At 47.5% G+C, this 22242-nt stretch overlaps 6 protein-coding genes across 8 annotated transcripts; 5 read left to right on the top strand and 1 right to left on the bottom strand.

Moving 5' to 3' along the window:
- The first annotated feature begins 1751 nt into the window (after positions 1-1751).
- On the top strand, positions 1752-3634 carry LOC100837780 (beta-glucuronosyltransferase GlcAT14A). The gene is made up of 3 exons (XM_003567114.3): positions 1752-2528; positions 2636-2812; positions 2887-3634. The coding sequence occupies exons 1-3, from the start codon at positions 1970-1972 to the stop codon at positions 3390-3392; spliced, it is 1242 nt and encodes a 413-aa protein (XP_003567162.1). The 5' UTR covers positions 1752-1969; the 3' UTR covers positions 3393-3634.
- A 290-nt stretch (positions 3635-3924) lies between these two features.
- On the bottom strand, positions 3925-6920 carry LOC100844986 (coenzyme Q-binding protein COQ10 homolog, mitochondrial). The gene is made up of 4 exons (XM_003569879.4): positions 6293-6920; positions 6006-6201; positions 4672-4803; positions 3925-4343 (listed from the first exon to the last, which is right to left on the bottom strand). The coding sequence occupies exons 1-4, from the start codon at positions 6586-6588 to the stop codon at positions 4221-4223; spliced, it is 747 nt and encodes a 248-aa protein (XP_003569927.3). The 5' UTR covers positions 6589-6920; the 3' UTR covers positions 3925-4220.
- A 3809-nt stretch (positions 6921-10729) lies between these two features.
- Positions 10730-14448, top strand: LOC100844677 (general transcription factor IIF subunit 2). Its single transcript, XM_003569878.3, has 6 exons — positions 10730-11078; positions 12016-12124; positions 13152-13282; positions 13381-13452; positions 13821-13970; positions 14067-14448. Exons 1-6 carry the CDS (start codon positions 10875-10877, stop codon positions 14184-14186), a joined length of 786 nt encoding a protein of 261 aa, XP_003569926.1. The 5' UTR covers positions 10730-10874; the 3' UTR covers positions 14187-14448.
- Positions 14449-15367: 919 nt separating this feature from the next.
- Positions 15368-17595, top strand: LOC104582877 (glutathione S-transferase T3). Its single transcript, XM_010234100.3, has 3 exons — positions 15368-15872; positions 15972-16380; positions 16482-17595. Exons 1-3 carry the CDS (start codon positions 15862-15864, stop codon positions 16995-16997), a joined length of 936 nt encoding a protein of 311 aa, XP_010232402.1. The 5' UTR covers positions 15368-15861; the 3' UTR covers positions 16998-17595.
- Positions 17596-17831: 236 nt separating this feature from the next.
- On the top strand, positions 17832-20157 carry LOC100844373 (histone-lysine N-methyltransferase SUVR3). The gene is made up of 2 exons (XM_003569877.4): positions 17832-18462; positions 19534-20157. Exons 1-2 carry the CDS (start codon positions 17850-17852, stop codon positions 19920-19922), a joined length of 1002 nt encoding a protein of 333 aa, XP_003569925.1. The 5' UTR covers positions 17832-17849; the 3' UTR covers positions 19923-20157.
- Positions 20158-20342: 185 nt separating this feature from the next.
- LOC100837476 (LOB domain-containing protein 20) lies at positions 20343-22060 on the top strand. Of its 3 annotated transcripts, none has more exons than XM_024460093.1 (3): positions 20343-21225; positions 21335-21650; positions 21786-22060. In XM_024460093.1, the coding sequence occupies exons 1-2, from the start codon at positions 20824-20826 to the stop codon at positions 21641-21643; spliced, it is 711 nt and encodes a 236-aa protein (XP_024315861.1). In that variant the 5' UTR covers positions 20343-20823; the 3' UTR covers positions 21644-21650; positions 21786-22060. The 3 variants fall into 3 exon arrangements, with proteins under 3 accessions (XP_024315861.1, XP_024315860.1, XP_003567161.1); XM_024460092.1 differs by having other exon boundaries at positions 21777-22060; XM_003567113.2 differs by having other exon boundaries at positions 21335-21853.
- The last annotated feature ends 182 nt before the right edge of the window (positions 22061-22242 follow it).

The raw sequence follows: 22242 nt of genomic DNA, 5'->3' as shown, positions 1-22242 counted from the left end.
TTGTCTTTTCTAAATGACGTGGAACACGTAAGATAAGGCAGTCTTATCAAACATTGTACATGTCCTAAGGGTTGAAATCCTGTAAAAATTGTCTAGATATCCTAAAAACCGAATGAGCCATAAAGGGACGAACGGTCATCAAATGTGTCGCTGACTTCGGTTCATTGGAACGGTGTGCATACGCGCGGTTTAGCAATCCAACTTTTTGTCAATAAAATTGGATCAGAGTGTTACTCCTTTTCTTTCTTGTGCTCAATGCAATTTCATTTACTCTTGTTCGAAACATATCTGATTGAGATGTTTTTTTTGTATGATATTAGATCGATACGTAAATGGGTCTACAACCTCGCAGATCAAGTTATCGTGTCAAATTTGCAAAAGAAAAAAGAAGAAGATCGTCTATGCAGTGTTTCCGCATCTAATTCGTATCTTTTCCAAAATAAATAAAAAAACATGTGATTTGTCATATGCCGAAACTACTTCCAGTCAAAATTACAAGGTGGACACCAACATATTTTCTTGGGACATGTAAAAAAACATTGTTACTTAGTACGGCGTACATGAGTTTACGTCATTTTGCATACAACCCTGAAACAAAACATAGGATTTTGGGTCAGTCCTTCAAGTGATTTTAGCTGCACGCCACGAAGCTCATTTAGCATGTACCGTAAGAAAATCAAAGCAGTTGGAGGAAGACGTATGGATGGCTGTAAGCCGGTAAACAAAATAAAAGGAAGCTGTGATATGGATTAGGGTTTGATAGAGTTAAAAGTGAAAACGCGCTCCTTTTTTTTACTCCAAAGTGAAAACACGCTTAAATTGGGATAGGAGAACGCAGAACGCAAAGGCGCTTTGATTTCTGTACGCCCGCGAGAAAATAGAAAGAAGAGAAAGGGAGCAGTTCAACGGTACGGGCTCAAGGCCCGTTTCTTTTTTTGGATAAGACATGCCCGTTTCTTAAAAATGATGAACAACACACGGCCCACGTCATGTCAGGAAGAATAGCATGGCCCAAAGTCCCAGTAAACAGTTGTGCTGCACCTTCGGATTTGCAGGGATCGGTGGATCACCAGTCTTCATCTGGGCCATCGACATGATCTGAACGCATCCATTCGTGAACAAAATGCACGATTGACTTTTTTTTATCTCTAAAAAAGACAACTCTTTTTTTTAGGAAAAAAATCTCTAACTCTTTGCTGTTGCATGCATGTAGCTTTTCACCTTTGCTATATTCAGTTCTCTGAAATTCTGGGGAGGCTTCAGTCGATTCTTTCTTTTTTTTTTCCCTTTCCATCTTCTTCTCCCTTTCCGGGGCGGGTCAATTCCACGAATCTCCTTCCAAGCGAATTATCTGCGCGCACGTGCAGGGAATCGTTTGGTCTTCGGAACCAAATGAGCTCGAAGCAGAACTGCCCTGGCTAGGTAAATTCAGGAATGTACACAGGCTACACGAGGTGAGGTCAGAATGGTATATGTGCAGCCTCGTCTCCGAAGACTACGGTGGGCCCGGGTGGGGCGTGTATACGCGAGCACGCGCGACAGCCGGCCGGCCGCAAGAAACCGATCGACTATTCGACTACCGTCCGTTCATCAGATAGCAACGGCCAACGGGGATGATTGAGATGCTCGGACGCTTGATGACATGCTGCCCTGCCTGCCTGCCGGCAGGTGTCGCCTCCTTGGACAATCTGTTGATTCCACATACGGTGTACCATATACCAGAACAATAATAATAAAACAAAGGAATCGTATATCCCGCCCCGCCCATCAGCCCATGCCCATTTTTAATCCCAACGCTTCGTCGTGCGTCAGGGCTTAGGCCATTCTGCTGATCCATGCTCGATGATCCCAACCCATCTAATCCAAGCGTTGACACCCCGGGAGCTGAAATCCTCTGCAGACTGGCACTGGCACGGGCACGCGCGCGGCCGGAGGACGAGGAGGCTCTGGACTCTCTGGACGCACGCAAATGTGTCGCGCTTCTTGGCTCCTGACTCCGTGGGCCCCGTGGGCCGCGCTCGTGTCGCTGGGCGCGGTCACCACCACCCTGCTGGTCCTCAGCCTCGCCTCCTCGAGCTCCTCCTTCCTCCAGGACGCGGCGCCGGCGTACGAGTACGACGACAGCCTCTACAGCTCGGATGTCACGGCTCCCGCAGCGGCAGTAGTCCCGAGGCGCGGGCCCGGCTACCCGCCGGTGCTGGCGTACTACATCTCGGGCGGGCGCGGCGACAGCGTGCGGATGACGCGGCTGCTCAAGGCCGCGTACCACCCGAGGAACCGGTACCTGCTGCACCTGGACGCCGGGGCCGGAGCGTACGAGCGGGCGAGGCTGGCGGGCCACGTCAGGGCGTCGTTCCTCGAGTTCGGGAACGTGCACGTCGTCGGCAAGGGCGACCCCGTCGACGGCCGCGGCGCGTCCGCCATGGCCGCCGTTCTCCACGGCGCGTCCGTGCTGATGAGGGTCGGCGCCGACTGGGACTGGCTCGTCACGCTCGCCGCCTCCGACTACCCGCTCGTCACGCAGGACGGTGAGAGCACTGCTGCAGTCTGTCCTGTCGTCACGTTGTCGTTGGGCTATTTGCCGATGATCTCATCTCATATCATGTCGCTGACAAATGGTGGCATGTGTGCGCAGACCTTCTCTACGCCTTCTCGTCTGTACGGAGGGGCCTCAACTTCATCGACCATAGAATGGATTTCGATAGCCCGCAGGAGATTGTCCTCGACCAGAATCTCCTGCAGAGCACCAACGCCGAGATCTCCATCTCGTCGGGGCAGCGCCCAAAGCCTGACGCGTTTGAGCTCTTCAGAGGTTAGCGCTTAATTCATCCCGCCTCATTTCCAGTACTTTGATATATGATGCATTATGCTATCTGCGATCAAAAGGTTCTCCATGGACGATACTGAGCCGGGCCTTCGTGGAACACTGCGTGCTGGCGCCCGACAACCTCCCGAGGACGCTGCTCATGTACTTCAGCAACGCCCTGAACCCCATGGAGTTCTACTTCCAGACGGTCATGGCCAACTCGCCGCACTTCAAGAACAGCACCGTCAACCACAGCCTCCGGCTCGATGTCCCTGACGGCCCGCCGCTGCCGCACGACGCGAACGGCAACCGGTCGCGGTACGACGCCCTGGTGAGCAGCGGCGCGGCCTTCGCCGGCCGGTTCGGCGACGGCAGCGGCGACGAGGCGCTGCTGCAGAGGATAGACGACGAGGTGCTGAGGCGCCCGCTCGACGGTGTCACCCCGGGACAGTGGTGCGCCGGCAGCGACGAGGAGCCCGCGAGCGGCGACGACTGCTCGGTCGGGGGCGATATTGACGTGGTCAGGCAGGGCGAGGCGGGACGGAGGCTGGCCAGTTTGATGGCCGGCCTTATTGGGGCCGGATGATGCGACGGGACGACGGGTGTCAGCATTAGGCGTGTTGAGGATCGACCGAGCAGGAGAAATCGTCCGCCTCAGGCCCATGAGGATTTGGTCGTAGTAAAACTAACAAAATTTGCTTCTGCTGGTTAGCCAGTAGCCAGTGCGGCGTCGGATTTCTTATTCTTTTGTATCATCCGACTCAAAATTTACTGGGTGTATGTATCATACTGGACTGAAGGAGCAAGGCAACTTACTGCGTGTCATCATGACTTCATGAGGCCTTTTCACTTTGGCAAGCAGCAATTGAGGTGTTTTACAGAACTGAAGGAGCAAGGTCGACGCAGATTAATGACTTGCCTGACCGAGTCCAATCTTTATTTGGTGTCTTTCAGCGTTGGAGTTGGAAATCAGCAACTCGCTTCGTCATATGCTACTTGTATTTTACAGGCTGTCGTACTCCAGCCACTTCATCAGGGAAGTCACAGCCACAGGCTGCCGTCCGATTAATATTTACAACATGCTTAGCTGAGACAGACATTTCAAAATGAAATACATGTTTTTGAACAAAAGTATCCGGCAAGATTCCATTGACCAGATAAACAATCGAGTGTGTGTATCGCCATGTCATTGCACACATGGGTGGCAAGCTAGTAATACATGAAAAGCAAACTGAGAAGTAGCCAAAGAATGAAAATTTTGGCTGATCACCATCGAGACCTCTTGCCTAGTATAGTAGTACTGTGACATCGCACATGAAGGGTTATGCATCGTCTGCCAGGTATCCTCTGTTTTACGATTTGCTGAGACAAGTTATCATGAAGAGCATATCCTTCAAAATTAGATTATGCTGGTTTATCTTCCTTGCCCGTGAGTATTTTCCAGCACAGGAACAGCAGGTCCATAAATTCTAAAACAACGGTCACTAAATGAGCCCACGAGTCGAGAAACAACTTCCTTGAAGAACATGGATGCAACCTACAATGAAAAAAATTGTAAGCACTGGGAAATAAGAACTACTCCCTCCGTTCCTCAAAAGAGGGCATATTAGCTTTCATTAAGACAAGGCTTTGACCAGAAATTACTATGTTAAGATGTGATTTATATGGCATGAAATTAGTATCGTTAGATTCGTTATCAAAAGTATTTTATAATACTTGTGGTCTCATATCTTACAAGCCAGGTATTAATAGAGTAATTCTTAGTCAAAGCCTTATCTTAATGAAAGCTAATATGCCCTCTTTCAAGGAACGGAAGGAGTAACTGAATGAACTTGATGTGCATACCCATAACAGACAAATTTTACCTGACGATATAAGGGTGACTGAAACTTAAAATCAACCAAGAAGTAGAGGTCACAGGTTCCAGGAATTGGACCAGGCTTGAATTCCCAAACGTTTATCAAATGATCAAAAAGTCCACTTTGAGAAGCTGTTGTCTGCAACAGATAATACCAGTCAGAAGAGAAACAATGCCAATCAATTATGGAAATGGTAAAAGTAGGACATGCAGATCACTAGTGAAAACTGCCATATCAGTGTGGTTAATACAAAAGGTGAAACTTGCCCCCTGTCATTAATTTGATATTTGACGTGTGCAATGAAATTTGCCAACAAAATACATCCTTGGAAGAGGCCACAAATATGTGAAATTCATACTCTGATCACATGTATAAAGTTACACAATAACTACATTTCCCACAACACAGTCAGCAGTCTTCAAGAAACCATGCAGATACTATAAAAAGGTGTCCTAGTGAAAGAAAACAGTTTAGTTACTCCTAAGATGGTTATCAATATTCAGAAATATCTATCTGCAGAAAACAATTAAGTTCCTCCTAAGACAGTTATCAACATTAAGAAATATCTGCATCGATTGGTTAGTTTAAATTTGACATCGGTATCACTGACAACTTGAAGTTCATAACCAAAACTTAAGGATGCTCAAAACAAGGCTGATTTTAACCCAGCCAAAACTGGCAAACAAACTTTCTCTGCCTGGGATCCAAGCATCAGTAATCCAGCTAGTAAGAAAAAATGAATACAAGGTTTTGACAGGTTGGGGAAAACCAAGTCCAGGAAAACCGTATTTGAACAACCTACAAACCTTGTCTGCAAGACTGCAACTAAATGTTTACAAGTTATATTTCAGCTATATCATGTCTTGCCACATATGATTGGACATGTATTAACGAAAGGGAGCATATCAATAATGGAAGAGGTTGAAGAGTTTGTACATGTTCCAATAGTAACAAATAAATAATATTAGGATGAACTTATCAAACAAATTATGCTGCCAGTAGAGAAACCAGGTTCTACATATTATATTCAGCACATCTAGAATCAACCATTCAAGGAAGTGATGAATCAATTTCTGAGAGGCGACACTTACATCCATTTGTAGCTCAACGTGACAAATAATCTAAATTACGATCGCTGTTTTGCAGCTACAAGGCGAAATTATAGCAATTCCATATGTGATGTATTTGTCGAAACTTGCAATACAGTTACCCCTTTAACAAGTATTCATCCCCAATAGTTTTCTCTTGTTCCAGAATGTCAAGAACCAGAGATCCGATTGGGAATTCCAACTGAGTATAAACCATAATTGTGATTGACTAGTGCATTACGCGACTCTCACCTTGATATACTTTGGCTTCTCCATCTCCACATGAGACACATAGCTTTCGACAAGGAACTTGAATCCAATTTCGAGCTCAGCATCAAACGAACCGTTGTCATACCGCCTGACAACCCTCGACCGCTGGCACCAAGGCACAAAATCCTCGTAGAGGTCAACCGCCGCGACAACGGCATACATCTGCTCCGGTGAGTACCTAAGCCAACAGCCAACAATTAACCATTTCCATTTGAAAAGCTAGATCATCTAAACGACAACAGAGCAAGCGGCGCATTTTTACTACATACCCCATCACGCGCCTCTCCTCATAGACCTTGGAAAGCACGCTCCCCTCCTCCCCGTCGCCGCACCCGAGGAAGCACCTCGTCTGCGTTCCAGCTGGCCACCCCCCGTTCAACCGGTGCGCCTTGGCGCGCGCCGGTGGATCGGCCCACCGTCCGATCCCGCGGTCGCCGAGCCCGGCCAACGTGGCCGCGCACCTGGCATTGGCGAGCGCCTCCCTCCGGCCGCATTCGCCCTCCGCGCAGCCCCGCAGGAGGGCCAGCCCCCTTCTCCGAAGCATCGACCGCGCGCACGGCAGCATCGTGGCCTCCCGGCGTGATCCGGCGGCGGGAAACCCTAGATTCGGGCCGCGGGGGAGCGAATCGATGCTACGGTCCGCGGCGTCGCCGGCGGTGAATGATCGGAGGAGGGGAGGAGAGAGAGAGAGAGGCGTGGGGAAGTTGAGCTCTTCGGTTGCGGGGGGCAATCGGATTTGGGGACGGAACGGGCGGTATGGGGGCGCGAGGAGGACAGCGGGCGAGTGGGCGCGCGAGGGGGGATGCCTGCCTCGCCTACGATCTAGCGCGGCCAGGAAAAGAAGCGTCACGGCGCAGGGACACCTCGTCGGGGCTGCGCCGTCGGATTGTACGCGCGGCGGCACGAGTATCATGCCCGGGCGGAACCGGTGGTTGCGTTCTTGCGCGTCCTCACCTAATCTGACACGTCTAATCCCCACGAGATTGACCATGCTGGAGTTTTTCCCGGAAGTTGTTCCGTGTGAAAATTCTTCCATGTAAAGGCCGTGGAACACATGCTTAGAAGAAAAAACACGCGACAGATAATGGATTCATGTTAATAGTTGTGCGTGGCTATATCTAAATTGGCTGATTTTTAAACACAATGCTCAAACTTAAGTTGATGTATCAGATCTTAGGGCATATTCGGTTTACAGGATTTTGAAATCACAAGAATAGGAAAAGTAGAAGATTGATATGTCAGGTCATTTCAATCCTTAGGAATTTTTCATGAGGTCTCACCTAATATGTAGAATCCTTTGAAATTAGGTCAATTTGGACTAAATCCTTAGGAATCTATGATCTCATTTCCTGTGAAACGAATGGTACATATAGGAAAAATTCATGAGGGTTAAAATCCCATGAAAATCCTCTACATATTCTCCAAACCGAATGAGCCCTTAGATTACTATCTACCATCTTATTTTATTTTTTTGTCATCCATTTCGAATCTTAAAGCACAAATCATATCTAACGGCTGAATAATCGATTTATCTCTAACTAAAAATCAGGCACCTTGGTGTAGCGAAATCGATAAAAAAAAACCATGAACGCTAAAAGTGTAGCTGAGCACACCTTGTGCGAAATGGTGTGTTTCTTGATCGCTTCGAGTCATTGAGCCATGCGAAATGTTATCGTTCGTGTTCGTCATCAGCGGATTTACTATACGAACACATCATGTGTAAATGAAATATTCATGAAAGTACTCTCTCCTCTTAAGGAAAGAATCGAATAAGAGTCAGCTAAGAGTTTAGCTAAGAGTCGGCCTTTTAATCATTGCACAACATCACATTTAGTGCTAACAAATCATGTAGAGTTAGTTTAAAGACACATGTCATTGCACATGTTATTTTACCGTTGTCTCCAGATTACGTGTAGAGTCAGTATTGACTCTACCATTACGGATGCCATAAGTTAGCTAGTAACATCTAAGCTGCATACTATGGCAGCTAAGTAGTCTTAAAGCATAAATTTACCTATGTGAGTTTTAAACCTGTCTACTATAGCTGCCTAAATGTAAAACTTGTATACAACAATGATGTGAAGTTATATGTACTAGCAGCTATGATCGAATTTGGCTAACTTTATGCTGAGTAGCTTAGAATAACTAAGCTGCCTAACGTTCTCACAAGTCATGTAAACAGCCAAAATATATTCAAGAAATCTGAATTTTAGTGCCATCGCACAACAAACATAAATCAAGATACAAATTTGCATGCAAATTTGATATACATATCGCAGTTTTTTTTCTAAAGAATCCTCCAATGGATAGTGACATCTCTTGTAAACATTACTATTGAAAAATCTATAAATTCTATAAAATTAAAGCCACTGAGTGCAGTTAGTTCAGCAAGCTAGCCTGTCCACGTCATGAATGGGCTCAGAACAAAAATCGAAGTTCTCCTAATTCGTATATTCATTCGCAGCTGCTCGCTCTTCGCCCATCGGCACCGTCATCGGCCTCCTCCTCTGTCCCGCTCTCCTCTAGAGATAAGGTCCGAAACTGCCACTGCTCTGAGTTCCCAGCCTATGGACGCCGCCGTCGCTCGATCTCCGGCCACAGGCGCGGCCGCCCTCCACTGGACGGTGGAATGGAGTCACCGCTTCGTTCGAAGCCGCCCCCTGCTCCCTCCCGCCTTGAGATAACGCCACCAGACAGATTCACTGTGGGGACACCTAGGTCACGTGCCGGACTCCGCGCCTGCCGGAGCTCCGACGAGTCCTGCGGGCAACCGAGCGCTCACGAACAGAGCGTGCCCCGAAGACGAACATCCTGCCCCCGAAGACGAACGAACAGATCGATCGTTTTTTTGGGCCACATCGCCTCTCCCCCTTCTTATTTTCCTTGGCCCATTATCCACTGTCTGGCTCTCCATCTCCCTAGGGCTTGGGCCTTGGCCTGGTCCTCTCCCATAGTCACAAACTCTTGGCTCAGTCTGAGGCCGATCAATCTGCCTGGTCGCTCCTCCCCTGCGAGGGAATTCTTCTATTCTCTTTGTCTCCCTCTCCCACGACTCCAACCCGCAAATTAAAAAAGCCCCGGTTACCCTAATTCGACTTCAGAGAACAAATTAAGATTGTCGTTGATTTCTTGTTGTCAACATTAGAACTTGTATTTCCAAATCCCGGTGTTCTATTTTGTAAATCATCATCTACTGATCCTTACTTTGCTGACCCTTCTCCGACTCAGTTGTTGGAGCATCTTGATGTAGGATGGAGTGAAGCTATTGGTATATACACCGTCTGCATTGAAAACAGGTTATAACATGTTTGTTGTTCTTTTCGCTTTTTTCCGCGACCATATCTAAAGTTTCCGCGGCAACGTGCGGGAAATAAACTAGTTTGAAGTAATAGCCTCTCCTGTGAAAAGTAGCATCTTATGAGTGATCGTTATCTTCTATGTCTCAAATTACAGATGAAATTCACATTTAAATTTTTAACTTTAAAAAACGTGCTTCGGTTGGTTGGAACTTGGAAGTGGCGAACTGCTGTCATCGCAAGCTACGGAAGCAGTGGATATTTTTCTTCTGTAACCTTTTTATTTTCGAGAATTAGTAAATTACAAAAAACCATCACATTAGAAGTTAGGGTTTCAAATAGATACCAGTTTACGTTTTAATTGCAAAAAAACACTGGATTTGCTTAATCCTCGCTCGTTAGCGTTTAAGCCCGAAACTGACGAGGCAGGTCCACATGTCGGGTCTAGCTAGCGCCACATCAGCTGACGCGCTATTTTAACATTGACTGAGTCATCTCTCTCAGCCTGGTCTCGCACGTTGCAGGCCTCCGCACGCGCGGGCGCCTCAGTACCTGCTCGTTTATCCTCTGCAACAGCGCCTTGCTGCCATCGCTGAGCTTGATGTGGTCGCCGTCTCCCTCATCCTCCTTCTTCTCCACCCGACAGGAGCTTGGGCTCCCTCCTCTCTCTCTGCTCCTGCTCCAGCCCGTCGCCCGTCGTCGCTGGCGTGCCGCCTGCTGTAGCCACCCGCCGCACCCGCGGCGAGACCACCGCTTGCTGCCGCCAACCGCAGCACGCCAAACGGTGCCCCGCGCGCGCCCGCATCCGCCACTCTGGAGGCCTGCGCGCGCCAGCAGCCACCGCCCGGCAGGCCCTCGCGAGCCGCCACCGCTCTGACCCGCAGGAACCGCCGCCGCCGCCTCCGCAAATGCACGCCGCCGCCGCGTTGACGGTCTGACCTGCAGCAACATCCTGCGCGGGCGTGCGTGGCGACGACGATGTCTTCCCGGTGGCGATGGCGAGGCCGCACTCTTCCTTGTGCGTCGTCGTTGTCTTGAGTGGTGAGGACGCCGGTCCATGGCCCGACGAGTTCCTCTGACAATCCATGCTGGCAAGACACATAGGCCCGATGGTGGGCCATCCTTGTCAGTTTCGAGCTTAGACACTAACGAGCGAGGAATTAAACAAATCCGGTGGTTTTCTGTAGCTAAAACGAAAACTAGTACCTATGTGAAACCTAACTCCTAACGTGATGGTTTTCTGGAATTTACTTTTTTTTAGAGGGTCAATTTTTTCTTCTGAACCTGCACCCACATGCGGCCGAAACAAGAATTCCCATGGGCCACTATGCCTCCATCCCCCAATGAACGATCCAGCCCATAATTAACGACCCGGTGGGTTCTTCTCTTCTAGTGGTACGATCTCACCGCCTCTCCTCCTTTTCCGCAGCACCGCCTCTCCTTCTTGCCGAACCGTCTCGATTTCCGAGTTAAAAGAAGACGCACCTCAATTGCCGGCACACAAGCCGGCGAGCCCCGAGGGATCCACACACCGGAGTGCCACCGACCCGCGGATATGGCCGAGGAGGCGAAGCACCTGGAGACGGGCCGGGCCGACCGCTCCGTGTGGCTCATGAAGTGCCCGACCATCGTCTCACGCGCCTGGCAGGAGGCGTCCGCCGCCTCCGCAGCTGGAGGCCCCAAACCTAACCCTAACCCCGTCGTCGCGAAGGTCATCCTCTCCCTCGACCCACTCAGCTCGGACGACGACCCGGCACAGGCAAGCCTCCTCGTTCACTCCCGTTACATGGTTTGGCTCGATCTAGACGTATCAACTGCCTGGAGTAACGTGGATTGAACTGTACGGATGGTTAATTTGGCATGCCCCCCTAAGTTGTTCTAATGTTTGGGGGGAGTTGCAGTGGATAGATTTTGACGGTCCTGGTGTTAATTTGCTGGAAAATTTGAAACATGCAATTCAGTAGTTGGTTGTCATTGTTTAGTTATTATGATCATCTTGATTTCAGAAACAATGTCAGCAAATACCTACTGGGATAGCGTTTTTATCTGTGACTCTCCTATTCTCGTTTCGCACGCAGCAGTTTTGTAAGGAGGCCACATCATTACTAGAATGGTGAATTATGTTGTCCTCGGGATGCAAAATATCTATGGTCTCTAGTCTATGCCGCGTCTGTTTCACCTTAGAAGCATCTCAAAGTGCCATTTGTAATTTGTGTTTCTCGAGATTTAACTCTGATGAATCCGACCAAAATATAACCGGATACTTTGGGTCCTTGCTATATAACATATGGGTGTTAATTCAGAAATTTTGAGCCCTAATTCTTTGATGAATCATGAGCATAAATTATGTCCTTGTTTCTGGAAGAAAAGCCTGTGCAGTCTGGAGGCGTTAAACGACATTCTGGACTGACATAAATCATTACAAGGTTTAGCATAATTATTGTGTCGTTCGCTTATATGGTAATGTTACCCTTGGTGGTTAAACATGCTTGGACCTCAACAGTAATGCCTTGGATTTGTCTTATCGTTTTTTCTGCAGACTTCGATTCTCAGTTTCCATGCCTACATATAAATGCCTTCCATCCATCTCCTCTCTCTGTGCCCCAGTTTACGTGGTTGCTGTAAGGCAGCCCTGTTCATTGGATGTATATAAAAGATTACCCTATGTTTCTTACATGGTGTTGGTGAAATAACAGTTCAAGATGGAGATGGCTCAAACAGACAATGGCAATAAACCAAAGAGTTACTCTTTGAATATGTTCAAGGATTTTGTGCCGATGTCTGTTTTCTCAGAGTCTAACCAAGGTAGTAAGCGTGCTCTTTCGCTTTCTTTTTTCGTGATGTTTGTATGCATGTCTTCTTCTTTTTCTTATAGATAATGCTGAAATCAGTTGTTGTTTTTGTAAGTGAGCAACAGATAGTGATATATTTTACCGATATGCTTTTCAATGTTATAATAATAATATATATTACGTTATCTAACTTGATTCAGAAGCTAGTTAATTACATCGTTCTAGCCACCTTCAGTTTTCATTCACACATTGCAATTGCGTGCAAGGAATGTGCAGTTTAAATCTGTATTTCTGTCCCAGCCTAGTCATTGGGGTTATTGGCATAGTCCAGACTCTTACTGTAACATATTGAGCTATTTATCTAACTTCAGAGGATATTACTAATCTATGTGTTTGTGTTTGATTTGAAATTATTCTTTAAGCACCCTGTTAATGTTTCAGTTCTGCAATTGTCACTCAATTTATGCTCTATTGCGTACTTTTGATGTTTTGCATTTTGCAAGAAACTTCATGCTTCGTCATTTCAGTGTACCTATTACTTATCTGTCCTGTGTACCCCATCAAATATCTTTCTTTCCCTCGAACACGTACCCATCAAATACATGTTTGCATAAAGCTAGCACACAAGCTTCAGTTAGTACATGATCATGCTATATAGATCAGATATTCTAATTGTTAGTTGTTGCACAATCAAGGATCTGTTCGACCCTGTGCTTTATCATGCCTGTTGCCCTTGAACAAGTTCAAAACGTATAACCAATGTTTGCCCCATACTGCTTTGACTTTCTAATCCAAATTTTCTGTACTGTTTGTTAGTTATGTCCTGTCACTTCTTACCGGAATCCTATACGTTTACTTGCTGAATTTAGAAGTTCTTGTGGTAGAATCTTCCATACCAGTTACCATGCTGAACTGACAGTGCAAGAACAAAGAGTTATGTTGATAACTTTGTTTGATGTTTGCATAACCTTGAAAGCGAACTGTTTATTCCGAACAACATAATAGCAATTCTTTTCTGTACGACCACCTATTTATTGCAGGGAAGCTTGCATGCGAAGGAAAAGTCGAGTACAAATTTGACATGGAACCGCACAGAGAAAACCTTTCAGACTATGCAAAATTATGCCGTGAGAGGACTGAAAAGTCCATGATTAAAACAAGAAAAGTGCATGTCAGAATTCTAATGTGCTCTTGCCCTTTGTTTGTCCATTCTGTTTTTCTGGACGTGTTATTATGTAAATTCGTCTTTCCCCCTTCATTTGTTTCTAGGTACTTGAGAAGGACAATGGAATGGGCATGCGGCCATTGCTCAACATTATTTCCCTGACACCCGGTTTAAAGGTAGTAGTGCTCTGTCAAGATGGCTAAGACAACTCCTAATGTAGAATTTCTTGTCTTCTACTCCCTCCGATCCATATTAATTGTCTCAAATTTGCCCAAATATGGATGTATCTATGCCTAAAAAGCGTCTAGATACATGTAATATTTCGACAATTAATATGGATCGGAGGGAGTAGTAGCTTTCTCAAGATTGATAAGGGCACTGAGATTAGTTTTTACAGTGTCACTGTTTTCTGAAGTCAGGACTAACATCTTATACCTGACATGCTATATTCTCAACAATTCCCTATTTTGGCAAAAACATTCCCAAGAAACAGATTGCTTGAAAGGGTCTTCCTTTAATCCTTTTTATTTATTTTCCTTATTAGGAGAAGAAGAAGTCAATACCAGCAAAAGTTTCTGACATGAAAAGAACACGAAGGGATCGTGGAGAATTGGAGATTATCCTATTCAAGCTATTTGAGAGGCAACCGAATTGGTCACTAAAGCATCTAATGCAGGAAACTGACCAACCAGAGGTATTTTGTTTGACTCCTAGTTGTGCTCGAAGAGAAGCATTTATTCAGAAAATGTTGATTCCATACTGCACTTACTGCATTTACCCATTCATGCAGCAATTCCTGAAGGAGATAATGAACGATCTTTGCGTCTACAACAAACGAGGACCAAATCAAGGGACCCATGAGCTCAAGCCTGAATATAAAAAGTCTGCTGAGGACACGAGTGCAGCTTGAAGTCTATATCATATTATCATCCATCTTTTACGTCGAGCCACACCAAAGCTGGAAATAGAATAGAAACTAGCATTGCTCTTATGTATTGAATACGAGTAATGGACAAAATGGGGACTCCAAACTGTTTGTTGCTGCGTACCACGACTCTCAGATGCTTGTCTGGTTGTTCCTGGCAAATTAGTTTTCTCATAAGCGGATAAGCCCGATGCATCTTGTTATGTCACTTTGCTATATCAAAGATCATGAGTTTCAGCTTCCTAAATCTCATTTGCTTCATCTGGTACAGTATCAAGTCTTGCCTATGAGCCTTCTGGGCGGACGGAGATGATTCTCATGGCCAATGAAACACAATGGACATTCTTCTTTCTTTCTTTGCTAATTGCATGTGCGATTGTGCATGAACGTGTTGCAGGTATCTGTACGGCTGTTCTATACACCAGTATGTGAGAATGTTTATGTACTGGAGTAGTATAAATTTATCGGTAAAAATCAAGGACACGTGTATCATGTATGGAGTACTCCCTCCGTTTCATAATTCTTGTTGAAATATTACGTGCATCTAGACGCTTTTTAGAAATAGATACATCCAATTTTTTTTTGCAAATTTGAGACAAAAATTATAGGACGGAGAGAGTACGATTTAGCTGGCACCATTTCATAAGAGCTTAGAGCTTGTTTGGCTCCCATCATTTGGGTTAGAATTGTGGAATTCATTTTGAATTCTAGAAAACTAACTTGTTTGGTTGGCACGAAATTGGCAAAATGAATTCAATTTGCAATTCCATGGAATGATACTACAAAATGAACCTCAATTCCTCCCTTAAAGACATCATTTGTCAAGAATTGTCTCTCACTCTACAAATCCATGTGGTAGACAAACATGATTTCTAAACCCGGAATTCAAATTCAACCAAATGAAATCATATCAAAAATTAGAATTCATTTCATTTCTACCAAATGAAATGAAAGGAGTTACCAAACGAGCTGTTACACCAACAAATGATGTAAAATATGGCTTGTGCCCAAAAAACCGTTTTTTAGGACACGGACAGCAAAAAAACCCTCTCCAACAGATGATGTAAACCTATCCTGTGCCCTATAATTTTAAGACATGCCCTAAATAACTGAGGCAAGTGATGTATATTTGCATCACAGGATAGGGCTGCCCCAAATTCCAACCGTCGTTCCTTTCCTCTCCCCCCCGCGCGCGCTTTCTCCTTCTTCTTCCCGCTCGTTCCAGCTCGTCCGCCGCTGGCCATGGACGGGGCTGCCCCGACTCCACCGCCCCCGCCTGCCTTGACGGGTCTCTCCGCCGCAGCCGCACCGCCCCCGACCCCCAATCCCCTGCCCCCGACCTACACCGCAACCGCGAGCGCGCACCGCGGCCGGTGGGCGCCGCCACGGCCCATGGAGCAACCGGCGGCCACGCCGAAGCCCAAGATGCCCCGGCCGCAGCCCAGCAAGAAGAACAAACGGGCCGCGACGCCGGCGGCTGAACAGCCGGGGAAGAAGAGGAAGGCAGCCGCGGGTCGCGGCCGTGCGTCGGCGGGTACCACCGACGAGTCAGCGCCGCAATTCATGCCGCCACCCGCACCTCCTGTCGCTCCACTGTCACCCGCGCCGCCGGCAAGGGACGCCGGTGACGCCGACGGCCGCCCCCAACGTGTTCGATGGAATGTCCGGAAGGTAAATCTTTTTTCTATTTTCTGTTTCTCCATTAGGACGATGAGGAGTGTCAATTTTGTATAGCTTGGATGATGAGGAGTGTCAATTTTTATATTGTAGCTTCGACGATGATGAGTTCATGGCAAATATGAATACGGGTTCATATGATTACATGTCTCAATCTCAAGATTATGAGACTCAACTTGATGGTGGCTTAGAAGAAGAGGGTTTCATCGATGAGATGCCGAAGGGGAGAACGGCCAACTACACCACCGTCGAAGACTTGTTGCTTGTGAAGGCATGGAAGAAGGTTGGCATGGATGTGGCTGTGGGTACCGAGCAGCCCAAAGATCTCTATTGGGTGAGGATCAAAGAATACTTCGGTGAATACAACCAAAGTGGCAACGAGCGGACGACGACTTCTCTTCGGTACCGTTGGTCCACAATTTCTACGGATTGCCAAAAGTGGTCGGGATGCTTGTCTTATGTGCAGAAATTGAACCCAAGTGGTACAAATGATCGTGATAGGGTAATATGGTCTATACCTTCTATCTACCTTGTCTTCAAAGTTCTCTTTTGCATGTCTAAGTACGTATGTTTAATTACTTTCTTGTCTCTTCATGTATGTAGCTTAATATTGCAATGAAGGCATTCAAAGGAAAGCCCAACAAGAACAAGAAGGGCAAGCTCGTATACGGCAAAGCTTTCACTTTCTCTCATTGTTGGGCCGAGCTTGAGCATGATGAGAAGTGGAGGAATCGTGATATGTATGAAGTGCCAAGAAGAGCTACCAAGAGCTCGGTAGGAGACGCAACCAATGTTGATGATGATGAAGTATCAAGTGAGGAAGAGAAAAGAAGCCCCACACCCAAGTCGGTTGCAAAAACATCAAAAAGGCCCGAAGGGAGGAACATGGCCAAGAATAAGGGCAAGAAGTCCGGTGAAGATGACATAAAGAAGTCATTGGATGCCATTTGCAATGCAAGGAAGGATTATGCCAAGGAGAGGAAGTTGATGAGGAGCAAGGAAATAGAGGAGAGGAATGCTACCGAGTTGAGAAGGGTGTGGGTGGAGGAGAGAAGCTTGCAATGGAGGAGGCCTGGAGCAAGAGAAGAATTTCATGTTTATGGACACAACCAATCTTAATGATAAGAAAAAAGAGTATGTTGAGTTGATGTGCGAACAAATAGTATCACAAAAACGCATGATGGGAGGCTACATTATAAATGGATTCATGGGAGGTACCATGGGTGCCATGGGAGGCATTGGAGGAACCATGAGCGGCATGAGAGGCATGGAATCCATGGGAGGCATGGGCGGCATGGGTGGCATTGGAGGTACCATGGGCATTGGAGGTACCATGGGCGACATGTGAGGCATTGGAGGTACCATGGGTGGATTCATGGCGTCCATGGTTGCCCCCATCTCTCCATTTGGAACTTCCACAAGTGGTTTCAATGGAGGTACCATGGGTGATGGAATGGGTTCATTCAACGTTCCCATCAATGGAGGCAATGAAGGTAAAGGAAACGATGATGGCAAGGAAGGGGATCCATAAAATGATGTTTGAACGATGTTTTGTGCTATGTTTGAACTATGTCTTTGTGATATGTTTGAACTATGTTTTGTGCTTGTGTGAACTATATTTGTGAATCGTTGACATTTGACATTTCATATGCTTGGGATGATGAAGCTATGATCTTGATTATGCTATTCATATGCTTGTGTGATTATTTGTCAACTATCTAGAACCGGTTCTTGTATGTGTGTGAATTTGCAAAGTGTCAAGTGTTGTCATATGTGGTGCCCTATTTTACATCATCTTAATTTTTGTGAGTGTCCTATTTTACATCATCTGGAATGGTTTTTCTATTTTAAGGTACGAAAAACCAAAAATGGTGCTCTGTTCTAATTTTTGAGTGACTTATTTTAAGTCTCGTAAATGCTCTTATGTTACCGGTATAAACTCCTCGACGGACCAAACACGCTCTGACCGGAATGAGAAATCCAACAGCACCCTGTGCTGTGAGCGAGTTGGCCGAGCTGGTCCTGCCGTGGCTGCCGCCGCCGGACCTTGCCGCCGCGGCTTCAGCCAGCCGCGCCCTGCGCGCAGCCACGTCTGTCGTCACCGCCCGCCGCGCCGCTGACTCATCCCGCGGCCTGGAGGCCGTCCCTGTCCCCTTCGACAACCCCATCGACTCTAAGCCCTACGCCTACTTCCTCTACACCCCCTTCTCCCTCATCCATTCCCCAGCCTCCTCCACCAATCTCCAGCCGTGGGGCTGCGCATGGGCCCAGCCGCCAGGCCCCACCTGGCCCCGCCCCCACCTAGGCCTCCCCTCGGCTGGATGCGGGTGCGCCGCGGAGGAGTGCGGCGGCGCGGGGTGCGCGTGCGCTGATATGGAGGCCGAGATGGCGGATGCCCTGGGGGCGGGGATGGGGAGCCTCAGGGAGTGCGGCGACGGGTGCGCGTGCGGGCCCTTGTGCGGGAACCGGCGAACGCAGCGCGGCGTCACGGTGCGGTTGCGCGTCGTGCGTCAACTGAAGAAAGGGTGGGGGCTGCACGCCGCCGAGGCCCTTCACCGGGGGCAGTTCGTCTGCGAGTATGCCGGTACAGTAGTAGAATCACCCCCTCCCTAGTTCCAATGAGATTTCTGAATCCTGATAAAAATGTTCGATGGAGAATGCCTGATTGCCAACTTTCGATGTCGTTATGATTATGAACTTACACCAGAGTAAGCAAAGTTGTGTTTCCTTTTTTTTGGCCAGATGTGATGCATCGATGCAGATAAGTTTACTTCAGACGTTCCTTACTCTTACTTGTGGTTGTCATGTTTCTGTTGGTTTACAATTGAATTATGTCAAAGCTTCAAAGATAATTAATGTACTTGATTGTTAGTTGCTTGGAGGGCAAAAACTTGCTACTGTACCTTGAGTTCATGTCAAAAGCATTTGCAGTCAGGTAGGATAGACTAGCCCTAGAAAAAGAACTAAAAGAATCATGCATTTCGAGTGTAAGATGTGGTTGAGGACAGGCATCAGTATGCCGTAATATTGATAATAATATTCACCTTGCATGGGGAAGAATATTTGTTTTGTATCGCATTTTTTGTTGGAGAAACTGTTCTTTGGATACCAATGGCTGGGATCACTGGAAATTCATGTGAGCCCTCATCATCTTTACCTTGCATCATTTATGAGCTTCTCAAGTTTTGGGTACTTCCAAAACAGTGCCTGTTGTGGACGTGCTCATTGGTTTGTTAGGTTGCATTGTGATCCAAGTTTTACCTTTTTACTGACTTTTGTGATGCATGCTACTAGTAATTATTTTAACTCTACAGTAAGAGTTCTAAATCCTTTTTGGATTGTGAAGGGCTGCATATGAAGTTGTTTTTGGTTGGGTGGTCAGGTGTGCTTGGTTGTCATAGGAGGAGCATGATGACTAGATCAGTTCATGGCATACTGCGCTGTGCGCTGACTACTTTCCAGTTATTAATTGGAAAGATAAATGTAATGGCTGTGGGAATTAGAGGCTGGCTATTGGAAAAATTCCTTATGTCATCTTTGCACAAATTTGTTTTCATCAGTTTTAGTTTGTTATTTACTGTTTTACGGCTATGCTGACATTGGTACCCAGGTTATTAGAACTAACTTTGACTGTCCTATCTATTTTCAATTATAGGTGAGTTCTTGACAACAGAAGAAGCACAGAGACGGCAGAGGCTGTACGATGAGCTTGCCTCTGTCGGTAAGCTCTCTCCTGCACTTCTTGTCATACGAGAGCATCTTCCTTCTGGGAGAGCATGCTTGCGAGTTAACATTGATGCAACCAAAGTGGGAAATGTGGCTCGTTTCATCAACCATTCATGTGATGGAGGCAACCTGCAGCCTGTCTTAGTAAGGAGCTCCGGTTCATTGCTACCAAGGCTCTGCTTTCTGGCTGCTAGAGATATAGTGGAAGGGGAAGAGCTCACCTTTAGCTATGGGGATGCTAGACTTAGGCCTAAGGGCTTACCGTGCTTCTGCGAAAGCTTGTGTTGTCCTGGCGTACTTCCTGCTGAAGAAACCTGAGTTCATACCATCAGTTGTAATTTCCTTCCAAGCAAATTTGATGGTTTACTCTCTAGAGTCTAGACAAGAATGTTGGGCTGAGGAGAAGATATTCATTCATCCCATTGGTTGTAATTCCTTCCCATCAAATTTGATTATGTATTTCTTCATGCAATCAGTTGTAACTGCTTCCTCAAAACATTGATCATGTACTCCTTCCTTACTATGAATTGGTTCCAGGGGAAGTAAAATTGCACAGCAGTTTGACCTGCCATAAGAATGAACTTTGTTTTGTACGTTCACAATGCAGTTTGTGTTGACACATTTCTTCCTCTGTCTCTCTTTTCTGCGGGGAAATTTGTGTTGGCAGTTGGGCACGCATTCCCTGCCTCTGTCGTTTGAGACAGTACGAGTGCATCACTTGACTCACGCAGCTCTGCTCCATGAATATCCAATGCCTTGTGCCTCCTTTCCTTTGTCACGGCGTACCATTTGCACCACATGCCACGGTACGGCTTTGGAATCCGGCCATGATCGGTAGCTGCTTTTGATCTCCCACCAGAAAAGCCGAGAAAATGCATACGACCAGGGATAAAATGAGCTTAATTCCGATGGTTTCAAGCTTCCCTTCCTGACTTAACCTTGGCAACAAGTAAACAACAACTCCCGAGCTAACACCGACCACTTCCGTGCCCGTGAGATCCGCGGCCGCGCGGCACGGCGCTCATAAATCTTGCGTGGCCATCACCGGGACGCCAGGTGCCGCGCCACGCCACTGGCCGCGAGCCCGGCGAACCAGGAGGACCCACCCACCAGGCATCAGGCGCGCGCGCGCGTAGGGAGCCCTTTTAAAACTCCCCTCTCCACGCCCACACCACGCGCGCGGGCGCACGCGCGTGTAGTACGTGCGTGCGGGAACGCGATGCAGGGGGCCCCGGATCAGCCGCCCTGCAGTAAGCACGCCGTAACGCGGACTGCGGGCGCGGCACCGGGGCAGCAGCAGCAGCAGCGGGCGGAGAAGGAGGAAGCGTCGTCGGCGGGGCCGGGGGCGCCGTGCGGGGCGTGCAAGTTCCTGCGGCGGCGTTGCGCGCCCGGGTGCGTGTTCGCGCCCCACTTCAGCGGCGGCGGCGGGAGGGAGCGCGGCGCGGCGCAGTTCGCGGCCGTGCACAGGGTGTTCGGCGCCAGCAACGTGGCCAAGCTGCTGTCGCGTGTGCCCGTGGCGCTGCGCCGGGACACGGCGCGCACGGTCTGCTACGAGGCCCAGGCCCGCATCGCCGACCCCGTCTACGGCTGCGTCGGCACCATCCTCGCCCTCCAGCACCAGGTCAATTGTTATCACACGCCCTTTTTTTTTTGTTCCTGTTTCCGGAATCTTTGTACTGGTTTGTTTTCCGCTGAATTTGCTTCTGATCGGTGTCTTGGCACGACGACAGGTAGCGCTGCTCCAAGGCCAGCTCTCCATCCTGCAATCCCAGCTCTTCAACTACAGGCTGGCCTTCGCGAGCACGCACCCCGACGCAGACCACTTCGCGGCGCTGCAGCCAGCGTACTCCGCCGGATCGGCGCCGAGCCAGATGGTGACCTACGACGACCTCCCGCAGGCCGTAGATTTCATGGATGTGGAGCCCCAGATGAGGGGCCTGGAATCCCTGCAGCTGTCGCAGCCACCGCATCTGGAGGAAAACGAGAGCCAGGACATGAGTCCTTTCTCGGATAATGTAGGACAACAACCGCAACCATAGAACCCGTGTACGTATAACGTAGTTGCCGCCTAGCTGCTGTAACCTACTCTTCAAGTTTTTTTAGATAACGGAGAAGAACCAACTCTTCAAGTCTATAGCCTGAAAATGCACATAACCTAAATTGTTTTTGAAGTATCAACAGAAATGGAGAAGAGGAAAACAAAGACTAAAGCAACAAGCTGGAGTACAACACACTGATAATTCAGGTTCCACCGTGTGCTTCTGGTGTTCCATGTGTTCCACCATAGACCAGGGATTGTAGCCAAGTGATACACAAGGACGAACCCTGCAAGGGATTGTACACTACACGAGAGTAGATGATCCGGGGCACTTGAAAATGCCTTGAAATGTACAAAAATTGCCTCAAAAACTTGTAAGGACAGTTTAAAAAGTGCTGCATTTACTCATGTTTTTAAAAGTATTTGGGCAATTTTAAAAAGTGCCCCTAACAATGGAGGCACCATTTCAAATATGCATTCAATACTATTCAGGGCACTTTTCAAATATGCTCTAAATTTAATTTGATGCACTATGAAATATGCCCTCAAAACAAATGGAAGCAATTGGAACTGCACCTTAAAAACCAATTGGATGCACTT

This window comes from Brachypodium distachyon, chromosome 2 (assembly GCF_000005505.3).
Source record: "Brachypodium distachyon strain Bd21 chromosome 2, Brachypodium_distachyon_v3.0, whole genome shotgun sequence".
NCBI classification, from domain to species: domain Eukaryota; kingdom Viridiplantae; phylum Streptophyta; class Magnoliopsida; order Poales; family Poaceae; genus Brachypodium; species Brachypodium distachyon.
The sequence above is the reverse complement of the archived record's forward strand: the minus strand, read 5'-3'. Positions and strand labels throughout refer to the sequence as shown.

What these genes read in the sequence shown, in the direction of transcription:
- LOC100844986 (XM_003569879.4), bottom strand. Translation starts at nt 6,588, where the DNA reads ATGCTGCCGTGCGCGCGGTCGATGCTTCGGAGAAGGGGGCTGGCCCTC. An exon ending in GAGGAGAGGCGCGTGATGGG is followed by an intron (nt 6,202 to 6,292) that starts GTATGTAGTAAA and finishes CTGTTGGCTTAG; the next exon opens with GTACTCACCGGAGCAGATGT. An exon ending in AGTCACCCTTATATCGTCAG is followed by an intron (nt 4,344 to 4,671) that starts GTAAAATTTGTC and finishes TTTTCATTGTAG; the next exon opens with GTTGCATCCATGTTCTTCAA.
- LOC104582877 (XM_010234100.3), top strand. An exon ending in GTACAAATGATCGTGATAGG is followed by an intron (nt 16,381 to 16,481) that starts GTAATATGGTCT and finishes TCATGTATGTAG; the next exon opens with CTTAATATTGCAATGAAGGC.
- LOC100844373 (XM_003569877.4), top strand. Translation starts at nt 17,850, where the DNA reads ATGAGAAATCCAACAGCACCCTGTGCTGTGAGCGAGTTGGCCGAGCTG. An exon ending in GTTCGTCTGCGAGTATGCCG is followed by an intron (nt 18,463 to 19,533) that starts GTACAGTAGTAG and finishes TTTCAATTATAG; the next exon opens with GTGAGTTCTTGACAACAGAA.
- LOC100837476 (XM_024460093.1), top strand. Translation starts at nt 20,824, where the DNA reads ATGCAGGGGGCCCCGGATCAGCCGCCCTGCAGTAAGCACGCCGTAACG. An exon ending in TCCTCGCCCTCCAGCACCAG is followed by an intron (nt 21,226 to 21,334) that starts GTCAATTGTTAT and finishes GCACGACGACAG; the next exon opens with GTAGCGCTGCTCCAAGGCCA.
- LOC100844677 (XM_003569878.3), top strand. Translation starts at nt 10,875, where the DNA reads ATGGCCGAGGAGGCGAAGCACCTGGAGACGGGCCGGGCCGACCGCTCC. An exon ending in TTAAAACAAGAAAAGTGCAT is followed by an intron (nt 13,283 to 13,380) that starts GTCAGAATTCTA and finishes ATTTGTTTCTAG; the next exon opens with GTACTTGAGAAGGACAATGG. An exon ending in AGGAAACTGACCAACCAGAG is followed by an intron (nt 13,971 to 14,066) that starts GTATTTTGTTTG and finishes CCATTCATGCAG; the next exon opens with CAATTCCTGAAGGAGATAAT.
- LOC100837780 (XM_003567114.3), top strand. Translation starts at nt 1,970, where the DNA reads ATGTGTCGCGCTTCTTGGCTCCTGACTCCGTGGGCCCCGTGGGCCGCG. An exon ending in CCCGCTCGTCACGCAGGACG is followed by an intron (nt 2,529 to 2,635) that starts GTGAGAGCACTG and finishes ATGTGTGCGCAG; the next exon opens with ACCTTCTCTACGCCTTCTCG. An exon ending in CGCGTTTGAGCTCTTCAGAG is followed by an intron (nt 2,813 to 2,886) that starts GTTAGCGCTTAA and finishes TGCGATCAAAAG; the next exon opens with GTTCTCCATGGACGATACTG.